General features: G+C 45.4%; 1 protein-coding gene across 1 annotated transcript in view; it reads right to left on the bottom strand.

The window, feature by feature from the left end:
- LOC126210277 (venom protease-like) overlaps positions 1 to 12,179 on the bottom strand; it is a 65,841-nt gene that overhangs the window by 23,890 nt on the left and 29,772 nt on the right. The window contains exon 2 of the mRNA XM_049939472.1: positions 9,826 to 9,994. Coding sequence (XP_049795429.1) covers positions 9,826 to 9,994 — 169 coding nt within the window. The remainder of the gene's footprint in view (positions 1 to 9,825; positions 9,995 to 12,179) is intronic.

The raw sequence follows: 12,179 nt of genomic DNA, 5'->3' as shown, positions 1-12,179 counted from the left end.
TGTCTATGTCGCAGTTCGGATTTCTAAAGAATTAGGAAACTAAGAAGGCTATTTACCCATATAAAAATAATGAACTTTATCCACTAGCCAATAGGCTATACGTCTGCTGGTATACATTCTGACCTGTCAAAGGCATTTGATGAAGCAAATCACAATATCCTTTTCATTAAATTAGAAAATTGTAACAAGAACGCTTACAAAATGCTTCAAACCGTATCTCTGTGATAGTAAAGAAAAGGCGTCAGTAGAAAATGGTTTGGTATTACACCGTCAAGCATCATACAGCTCAGAACTGATTGCGGTAGCTGTCCCAAAAGGTTCTTTCTTACAGCCCATATTTTTTTATGTACGTCGACGACCTCTTATCAATAATGTTACCTTATGCCAAGTTTGTTTGGTTTTCAGAGATAAAGACATTTCAATAAATAGCAAATGAGGAAGGGTTTGGAAATATGTGTTAATGAAATTTTCATGTAGATTAGTAAATGGTTTGTAGCGAATTCTTTGTCAGTAAACTTTGATAAAACACACTATATGCTGCTCATAATTTGGAAGAAGTCTCCCCCCCCCCTGTGTGTTCCTAAAACATGACGAAAAACAAAATACTAAAAGTAGTAAATTCTTGGTATAATGGCTTTATAATAAATTCAACTGGGAGGAACATAACATAAAACTGCTGAAGTACCTTAACAAAAAAACTTTTCATTGTAGACATTGTTAGATATAGTTGATAAAAAAATGAAAACCTTGGCTGAGCGTCATTCCATTGACCATGTGGGATCATTTTACTGACGTTTTCCTAGTTTAAAACCAGTTGAAACTACCCTCTGATTTAGTAACATCCCATATGATATACTACAACATTAACCGCTTCACATAGAAACTTTTAAGATCTTTAAAATCGGATGTGAATAGTCACAGTCGCTATATTGCATCTGAACACACATTCTCCACACCAGCAATTAGACAACGGCCGATTGATACCAACCCCTGACACTAACTACCACTGATGTACTACATAAAGCGCACAAATGAGGCGATGACAGCAGTATTAGTCCAAAACGAGTTGTGAGTGGGTGAAGATTAATTTTACTAGTTCATAGGATGCATTAATTTAAGACTAAATATGTGATAACACTGACAAATATTCTAACAACAAATGTCAAAAATAGCAAATACTCTGATGTGTGATGAGACAGGATACTTCCAAGTTTATGTTAAGACTTTCGCTGCATTGGGATTTGATAATGATTAATATAAGTGATTTACTTAATGTCAACATTTATGTCTATTTGAGGATTATTTAATGTATTGTCAATATTTTATGCTGAAGTTCAAGGATTATTCGTACGTCTAACTAAAAATTTTCTAATGTCTATACATAAATTATTGAATTGTTTTGATCAATTGTCCAATAACATCTGTGTCATGCTAAGAATATTTGGTGACTTTTTAATGTTACGAAAAATGTAGAAAAGGGGCAGAAATTAAAATTTTCCTTAATTTCTCGCTAGCACAGCCACAAGGAATCTCAGGTAGTGGTGATGACCTAACTATGCAGCAGAAAGAAGGAATCAAATCAACACTGAAAGGCAATGATGGACATGAGCGCGCGCTGGTATCTCGGCACCAATCACCAGGCCAGGCACAAGCTCATTCAGTAGAACATCGATTGACTATATATATATATATATATATATATATATATATATATATATATATATATATATATATATATTGAGAGATAGAGAGTGAGACGCAGAGAGGGAGAGAGAGAGGGAGAGATGGGGGAGACAGAGACAGAGAGAGAGAGAGAGTGAGAGAGAGGCAGAGAGAGACACATTGAGGGATAGAGAGAGAGAGAGACAGAAAGAGACACATTGAGGGAGAGAGAGAGACACACAGAGACATTGTGAGAGAGAGAGAGAGCGACAGCAGAGAGAGAGAGAGTAGGGAGAGAGGTAGAGAGGCAAAGAGAAACCGACAGAGAGAGAGAGAGAGAGGGAAAAAGAGGGAGAGAAAGAGAGAGAGAAAGTGAAAGAGAGAGAGTGTGTGTGAGAGAGAGAGACATAGAGGAAGACATATTCCTTTGCTCTTGTTACGTGAAGCAACAAGTGTCACCTCAAATACTATAACATCAGGGACTCGACAGTGCAATTGATAGCCTGTAACAAATTGTTAAGCAAACACAGAGGAATGACGACCGCTGACCAACAGCAAAGAAGCAGGCCATACTTACTCATAATGAACAGAGCCTCGCGCCATTGCCTCCTGCCCATCTCCATTGCTCTTGAGTTCAGTTGGACAATAGGGTCGACGGTAGTCATACCGATGCACATAATCCAGTGATTATTACGGTGTAATGACATCTGTGTAGCGGGCCGCGGTGGTCTAGCGGATCTAGGCGCTCAGTCCGGAACCGCGCGACTGCTACGGTCGCAGGTTCAAATCCTGTCTCGGGCATGGATGTGTGTGATGTCTTTAGGTTAGTTAGGTTTAAGTAGTTCTAAGTTCTAGGGGACTGATGACCACAGATGTTAAGTCCCGTAGTGCTCAGAGCCATTCTTTTTTACTTTTTTTTTTTTATTTTACATCTGTGTATTAGATCCTGCAGCACCTCTCGTGAATATGCTGCTTGCCATTCCAGAGATGACAACATCCAAGTAACCACAATTTGTCACTCGTGGGACATCCCATTGGGTACCTACTACAGTGGTGATGGTAGATTGAGCATCTTGCAACACCAGCATATCTCATACTGCTTGTTGCCTTATCATCCTCACTATTGGGTATTGGGCCGTCGAGTGCCTCTGCTCCCGCTCATGGCTGCAGGCACTCCTAGGTACCAAGGCCTACATGTCCCGTAAGGCCAGGATCAGCCGATTGCCTGAGTCCCGACAGCATCGTACATCCCAATGGGTAACCGCAGCTCACGGCCATCTTGGGGAGTGGGTGCACAATGTTACACTATGGCTTCACCTGCCACACAACAGCTACCAACACTTGGACCAAACAGCAGTTGTAGCAACCTTGGCTACGAGTAAAGGTGAACCAACGACACGAATCAGTGGAATTTCTGCGTGTAACGAACACGCGGCGTCAGCCGAGTCTGCCGAGAAGACACAGAACTGTAAATCTGAATGAATAAGTACTGACTTGCTAATCTTCCTTTATTAGCGCCAAAAGTCACGCTACAGGTTTCACAACACTATCCTGACAACGTAAAGGTGTCCCCTCCTGGCATCATTACAGCTTGGGCCAGAAGTGGATCCTTGTCGATATTAATATGGCATTAATTTTCTATAGTGATCAACGTACCAACAATAGCCTTCTGATGCCTCGAATGGAGTCCACATGGCTGAGCCATGACCACAACTTGGTTAGTCCCACGATCATTTCCTACTGGCCTTTCAATTTTTCCTGTTTTGTTATGGCCAGGACTGGATGTAGAAATCGGCATACAAGACGGAAATCTGTTTTGTCAAACCCGAATCACCTGCAGGTTGTCACAATTGAGAGGGGACTGTAAGGAAACTTATTTGTTACCTGTGAGGTGTAAGAACTGTAATTTAACTGGACGTAGAATGGCACCAGTAACTTTTACCACTTGTAGGCTTCTTGATTAAAAAAAAATGGTTCAAATGGCTCTGAGCACTATGGGACTTAACATCTGAAGTCATCAGTCCCTTAGAACTACTTAAACCTAACTAACCTAAAGACATCACAAACATCCATGCCCGAGGCAGGATTCGAACCTGCGACAGTAGCAGTCGCGCGGTTCCGGACAGAAGCGCCTAGAACAGCTCGGCCACAGCGGCCGGCTCTTTATGGTAATGCAGCACACGATTGTGCCGAGTGTCGCTGGACAATGATTACACATAAAGATTAGTTAAGATTACTTGTCTAAGTTTTGCGTACGATTGTCTCTCTTGAGTTTTTCTATTGCTTTTGAAAGAGGTAGTGTTTCGTTTCTTTTAGTCTCGTAAATATAAAAGTGGTAATAAATAGCACAAAGATGCCATAAACACGACGACCAGTGATGCAGTAACCAACCTGATGGAGCAGGCATCGAAACTGTCATTGTATAACAATGAGTTAAGTGAACAACTCGAAACTTTGCGATCTGTGAAACAGTCACAGTCGGATTTAGATGAGCTTGAGGCAGTAGTGAGTGTACCCTCCTGCCCCGAATATCACCGAGAGAGGTGGCGTAGTGGTTATTCGCATGTGAGAGGACGACGGTTTAAATCACACAATCCGAGCTTGTGCGGTATCTTTAATGACCTCGATGTCGACGGGATGCTAAACGCAATCTTCCTTCCTTCCTTCTCCTAACTATCCTTCAGCGGCTAACCTAATAACACCCTTATGTACAACACATGACGTGACAGTATTCATAAATAGCCACAGACGATCTAAGCAATTGGTCACATGAAACGAGTCTGTGGACGGCCACTCAACGAGTAACGAGTGAAGCAGAGGGTTTACAATACAGACGCCGTGAACCGGATAGCGCTTGATTTTTTTTTTTTTTTTTTGAGAGATGTTGAGTGGATTGGTGCAGAAATCTAACGAAACTGTTGAACCCTCTTCTAATTCGAAAACTGAACGTGCAGGCATATGAGTTGGTACAAAATCCAGAAGTTGGTCGACTCACGTCCAAAGAAGAGGAAAATAAAGCTCTAGACATCTTTCTACGGGGAACTCCCGGGGAATTTTCGTACAGAATCCTTATGGAAAGTTAAATTAGTTAGCTGCAGCGCTTCACATCTCCATCAACCTTGCAGGAAATCGACATTGCCACCAAAATATGCAGTTATCGACGAATCTTTGCTTCCGAAAAAGAATTTTATCAGTGTGGGATGAGCGATCATTTGAAAGCGCAATAACGACAGCCATAGTGTTATACACTCCTGGAAATGGAAAAAAGAACACATTGACACCGGTGTGTCAGACCCACCATACTTGCTCCGGACACTGCGAGAGGGCTGTAAAAGCAATGATCACACGCACGGCACAGCGGACACACCAGGAACCGCGGTGTTGGCCGTCGAATGGCGCTATTTCTTCGGTGTTCTTATTTCAGTTTCCAGGAGTGTATTAGCCCTCGTCTTTTTACCTACTTGATCCTCTGCTGCCTTCACTACTTCATCCCTCAGAGCTACCCATTCTTCTTCTACTGTATTTCTTTCCCCCATTCCTGTCAATTGTTCCCTTATGCTCTCCCTGAAACTCTCTACAACCTCTGGTTCTTTCAGTTTATCCAGCTCCCATCTCCTTAAATTCCCACCTTTTTGCAGTTTCTTCAGTTTCAATCTGCAGTTCATAACCAATAGATTGTGGTCAGAATCCACATCTGCCCCTGGAAATGTCTTACAATTTAAAACCTGGTTCCTAAATCTCTGTCTTACCATTATATAATCTATCTGATACCTATTAGTATCTCCAGGATTCTTCCAGGTATACAACCTTCTTTTATGATTCTTGAACCAAGTGTTAGCTATGATTAAGTTATGCTCTGTGCAAAATTCTACAAGGCGGCTTCCTCTTTCATTTCTTCCCCCCAATCCATATTCACCTACTATTTTTCCTTCTCTCCCTTTTCCTACTGACGAATTCCAGTCACCCATGACTATTAAATTTTCGTCTCCCTTCACTACCTGAATAATTTCTTTTATCTCGTCATACATTTCATCAATTTCTTCATCATCTGCAGAGCTAGTTGGCATATAAACTTGTACTACTGTAGTAGGCATGGGCTTTGTGTCTATCTTGGCCACAATAATGCGTTCACTATGCTGTTTGTAGTAGCTAACCCGCAGTCCTATTTTTTTATTCATTATTAAACCTACTCCTGCATTACCCCTATTTGATTTTGTATTTATAACCCTGTAATCACCTGACCAAAAGTCTTGTTCCTCCTGCCACCGAACTTCACTAATTCCCACTATATCTAACTTTAACCTATCCATTTCCCTTTTTAAATTTTCTAACCTACCTGCCCGATTAAGGGATCTGACATTCCACGCTCCGATCCGTAGAATGCCAGTTTTCTTTCTCCTGATAACGACGTCCTCTTGAGTAGTCCCCGCCCGGAGATCCGAATGGGGGACTATTTTACCTCCGGAATATTTTACCCAAGAGGACGCCATCATCATTTAATCATACAGTAATGCTGCATGTCCTCGGGAAAAATTACGGCTGGAGTTTCCCCTTGCTTTCAGCCGTTCGCAGTACCAGCACAGCAAGGCCGTTTTGGTTATTGTTACAAGGCCAGATCAGTCAATCATCCAGACTGTTGCCCCTGCAACTACTGAAAAGGCTGCTGCCCCTCTTCAGGAACCAAATGTTTGTCTGGCCTCTCAACAGATACCCCTCCGTTGTGGTTGCACCTACGGTACGGCCATCTATATCGCTGTGGCACGCAAGCCTCCCCACCAACGGCAAGGTCCATGGTTCATGGGGGAAGTTTATAGGGATATGAAATTGAATTCGTAGATGAAACAGGTGGTAGACTTCGGTTTATTGGCAGAATACTGGAAAAATACTATCAGTCTACAAAAGAGATTGCTTACAAATCACTCATTAGAGATATCCTAGGGTATTGCTGAAGTGTGTGGGACCCGTACGAGATAGGTCAAACAGGGGATATTGAGCGTATACAGTAAAGGACAACACAAATGGTCGCAGGTTTGTTTAATCCGTGGGAGAGTGTCAGAGAGCTACTGAAGGAACTGAACTTACAGACCCTTGAAGATAGACGTAAACTATCCCAAGAACCTCTGCTTCCCGAGCGGGAGGGCGTGCCGGTCCCTGGTACGAATCCGGCCGGCGGATTAGTGTCGAGGTCCGGTGTGCCGGCCAGTCTGTGGATGGTTTTTAGGCATTTTTCCATCTACCTCGGCGAATGTGGGCTGGTTCCCCTTATTCCGCCTCAGTTACATTGTGTTGACGAATGCTGCGCAATCACCATTTCCACGTACGCGTACACCATCATTACTCCACCACGCCAACATCTGGGGTTACGCTCGTCTGGTATGAGACGATCTCGGGGGTCCACTGGGGGCTGAACCGCAGATTAACCCTGGGTTCGGTGTGGGGCGGCAATAGGGTGGGTGGACTGCTGTGTGGTTGTGAACCACTGAGGACTACGGGAGACGAAGCCTCTCCGTCATTTCTCGGTGCCCGGTCCAGTACATACGTACATACATCTCGAAAAAGTCTACTGGCAAAGTTTCAAGAACCAGCTTTAAACGATGACTCTAGGAATGTACTACAACTCCCTATGTATCACTCAAATAGGGATCGTGAGGATAAGATTAGAATAATTACTGCACACCACAGAGGCATTCAAACAATCATTCTTCCCGCGTTCCATACGTGAATGGAACAGGAAGAAACCCTAATAACTGTTACAATGGGATTTGCCCTCTGCCATGCATCTCTCGGTTGTTTGCAGAGTATAGACGTAGATGTGGATTACTTTTACTTTTTCGTGTCCGGAAACTACAATTTGTTTGCCCAGTATTGGGCAATGTCCAATGCTTCTTGTTTAGCCAGCCATAGATCGTCGAGGATGCATCTGTGGGGGCAGGCAGGGCATTGTAGGAGATGTTCCATGTCCTGTCGAGTGCCGCAGTCGCATTTGTCGTCATTTTCGTCCAACAAACCCCATTTGATCAGATTAGATTTCACAGGAGCCACTCCAGTTATGATGCGGTTAAGCATTCTCCAGGTTTTCCAATCACCAGAAACGCCGCTAGGTGGGTCCGTAGATGTAGATGAATTGTTGGGCGTCTCGTTGTTGTACGTACATGTAGCTTCGTGAACGGCAGATGGTTTTTATGTGTCTGTAAATGGTTTCATTATTTAATTATTAATTTTAAGCCTCCACAGTTACAATGTCGGGCCGTCCTTTGCGCCCAAAGGTAAATTTCGCACCATAAACTGTTCAGTCAGCGTTCTCACCCTGTCCCCGACGAACAGTCTTACAGTTTACTCTGCACTTACGTTTCTCACGACGAATATAGGGAATACTGAAAGACCAAATTTATTGAAATCACAGCTGCAGATATTGGATACAATTTGTTAAAGTGTAACATGCGACATAATACAAAAAATACACTCCTGGAAATGGAAAAAAGAACACATTGACACCGGTGTGTCAGACCCACCATACTTGCTCCGGACACTGCGAGAGGGCTGTACAAGCAATGATCACACGCACGGCACAGCGGACACACCAGGAACCGCGGTGTTGGCCGTCGAATGGCGCTAGCTGCGCAGCATTTGTGCACCGCCGCCGTCAGTGTCAGCCAGTTTGCCGTGGCATACGGAGCTCCATCGCAGTCTTTAACACTGGTAGCATGCCGCGATAGCGTGGACGTGAACCGTATGTGCAGTTGACAGACTTTGAGCGAGGGCGTATAGTGGGCATGCGGGAGGCCTGGTGGACGTACCGCCGAATTGCTCAACACGTGGGGCGTGAGGTCTCCACAGTACATCGATGTTGTCGCCAGTGGTCGGCGGAAGGTGCACGTGCCCGTCGACCTGGGACCGGACCGCAGCGACGCACGGATGCACGCCAAGACCGTAGGATCCTACGCAGTGCCGTAGGGGACCGCACCGCTTTTTCCCAGCAAATTAGGGACACTGTTGCTCCTGGGGTATCGGCGAGGACCATTCGCAACCGTCTCCATGAAGCTGGGCTACGGTCCCGCACACCGTTAGGCCGTCTTCCGCTCACGCCCCAACATCGTGCAGCCCGCCTCCAGTGGTGTCGCGACAGGCGTGAATGGAGGGACGAATGGAGACGTGTCGTCTTCAGCGATGAGAGTCGCTTCTGCCGTGGTGCCAATGATGGTCGTATGCGTGTTTGGCGCCGTGCAGGTGAGCGCCACAATCAGGACTGCATACGACCGAGGCACACAGGGCCAACACCCGGCATCATGGTGTGGGGAGCGATCTCCTACACTGGCCGTACACCACTGGTGATCGTCGAGGGGACACTGAATAGTGCACGGTACATCCAAACCGTCATCGAACCCATCGTTGTACCATTCCTAGACCGGCAAGGGAACTTGCTGTTCCAACAGGACAATGCACGTCCGCATGTATCCCGTGCCACCCAACGTGCTCTAGAAGGTGTATTAAACTACCCTGGCCAGCAAGATCTCCGGATCTGTCCCCCATTGAGCATGTTTGGGACTGGATGAAGCGTCGTCTCACGCGGTCTGCACGTCCGGCACGAACGCTGGTCCAACTGAGGCGCCAGGTGGAAATGGCATGGCAAGCCGTTCCACAGGACTACATCCAGCATCTCTACGATCGTCTCCATGGGAGAATAGCAGCCTGCATTGCTGCGAAAGGTGGCTATACACTGTACTAGTGCCGACATTGTGCATGCTCTGTTGCCTGTGTCTATGTGCCTGTGGTTCTGTCAGTGTGATCATGTGATGTATCTGACCCCAGGAATGTGTCAATAAAGTTTCCCCTTCCTGGGACAATGAATTCACGGTGTTCTTATTTCAATTTCCAGGAGTGTAGTTCAAATGGCTCTGAGCACTATGCGACTTAACTTCTGCGGTCATCAGTCGCCTAGAACTTAGAACTAATTAAACCTAACTAACCTAAGGACATCACACACATCCATGCCCGAGGCAGGATTCGAACGTGCGACCGTAGCGGTCGCTCGGCTCCAGACTGTAGCGCCTAGAACCGCGCGGCCACTCCGGCCGGCGACATAATGCAGCATCAGAAGTTAGTCGTTCCCCCACGAGGCTGTGTCACTTTGTCAACACCTCGCCAGCTGCCGCTCCAACTCACCCGGTGGTGCACCCCGCGGAGGTGAGGACCGCCTTCTTGGTGATGAGCGAGCCGCCCCACATCTCGACGTCGTCAGAGACGATGAGGGCCTGGTACGGGAACTGGCCCACCCCAGCCGGCTGGCCGCCGGTGATTCGATCACTCCCCTCTCTGGGTGGGCTCCACGCGTCTGAAACAAGACGCATCTCTGCTGAATTCTGCGCTGTTTCGATCAGTCTGAGAACTGTCAGTTTAGAGCTGATCAATTCCTTCAGACAGAAGTCTCTACGTCCACCATCGCCAACATTCATATGTACACTACTGGCCATTAAAATTGGTACACCACGAAGATGACGTGCTACAGACGCGATATTTAACCGACAGGAAGACGATGCTGTGATATGCAAATGATTAGCTTTTCAGAGCATTCTCACAAGGTTGGCGCCGGTGGCGACACCTACAACGTGCTGACATGAGGAAAGTTTCCAACCGATTTCTCATGTACAGGCCGGCCGGAGTGGCCGAGCGGTTCTAGGCGCTACAGTCTGGAGCCGCACGAGTACTTGTCAACAAAAAATGGTGATGCAGCGGGATGGCTGAGGATGCATTTCGAAACTCATGATTGCCTGTGATGCAGCTGTTTCTATTTTTTGAAATGGCTGGTCAATCTACAGTGCAGGAGACGATTTAGTCTTATTTCATGATCCCAGACTAAACGAACCAGAGATGCTCGCCTTGGTGTATGGAGCTCGACTGAGCCAGTTCCCAGAGAATGCCTGAAATGGGTTTTGTTCCACTGGGAACCAATAGGAGCGCAGCATTCACGCCTCCCCCATCTGAAAATTATGGGAAACCATCAGATACACAATAATGTTACATCTGGTCACATGATTGTGACGTTGGGGAAATATAAGATGAATGCAGTCGCAGAACAGCAATTGAGATTGTCATCCACCTTCACCTAGCAAAAGAACTGCAGTGGTTTAATTCCATATCTTTGATCAACTCCATGTCTTTGTCTGTATATGCTTATTGTTTGTTCTTCTTTGTTCAGCGACCTCTGGCATGTCCAGACTGGCAGCAACCTGGCATTGGTCAGGACCTACAGTGACCACGAACATATCCTGGACAGCAGCAGCCACTACTGGCTAGTCAGCACTCCAGTGATCTCTGGCCCGTCAGGTCCAGCAGTGGCAACACCGTGGGATTCTGCAGTACACCTGCATGCTAAAGCAGGACAGTTGGCTGCTATTATCAATCCCAGTTGTGAATTTGCATAATGAAGACACCTAGTCAGTCCCTGACTCTCAGACGAATTCTGCTGGGAGAAGGGTAAAGGTCAGTACTGGTCTCCAACATACACACCATTCCAGAATATTCAAGTGTTATTGTAAGGACAGAGTGCTGATGTGGTGGATGATAAGATGCCAGTACCTCCCAGCACTCTACTGCTTTCCACTTCGACTTATAATTTAACAGCCAGTTGTTCAAAGTCCTTAAATATTGGTATAAAATCATCATTGGGCAGTGAGTGGTGTGTTGTGTTTGAGACTGAAAATGCATCAAAAGTGTTAAAGTGTAGTTTATGAAGTTGGAATGGGATAACTATGTTGTGCAGAACACTACATCAATCAACAGATGACCTCTGAGTATTGCCCATCTCGCACACCCCTAGACATTTACTGTGCTAGCCTGACACTATCTACAACATCATTGTATAAGGGTGCAGCACTCATGGTGAGGTCTGAAGATTGATCCATTTATCTGCAACACTCCTCCATTACAAAATTCTTCAGCCTTTGGATGGTGCTATCCCTTGTGTTGAAAATATTGAACAGATGACTGCCTTTTGTACAAACTCTGTCTAAAAACATTGTGATCTATCTCTGTATGTGAAGTGTGCATGCAGACTATCTATAACACTGCATCAATATGATGACAAAAGAAGAAGCTAAGGGAATAGCCATCAGTTTAATTTGCTAAATTCTGTGCAGCTGTGAAGATAAAGGAAGAGCCAACTGATTTTTTTTATGTAGTACACCCAGTGTATGATTGTTGAATAGAAATATGTACATTACTGCAAACCGTGTCTTATTTTGTTCGTACCTCTCATAATAATGCTGCTGTTAACAGTATTTTCACAGCCAAGCTGGGTAGCCATGCTGTCTAGGGCGCCTTGCCACAGTCTATGTGGAAGGGGTATGTGTGTTGTCCTTTAGTTAGTTTCAGTTTCAGTTAGATTAAGTAGAGTGTAAGCCTAGGGACCGATGACCTCGGCAGTTTGGTCCCATAGAACTTATCACACATTTCCATTTACAGTATTTTCACAGCAATGTCTAGAACACCACAGCAGCACCAAGCTGTCTGAGTCACCT

Source organism: Schistocerca nitens, chromosome 10 (assembly GCF_023898315.1).
Source record: "Schistocerca nitens isolate TAMUIC-IGC-003100 chromosome 10, iqSchNite1.1, whole genome shotgun sequence".
In the NCBI taxonomy this organism is placed as follows: domain Eukaryota; kingdom Metazoa; phylum Arthropoda; class Insecta; order Orthoptera; family Acrididae; genus Schistocerca; species Schistocerca nitens.
This window is presented reverse-complemented; position numbering and strand designations above follow the sequence as displayed.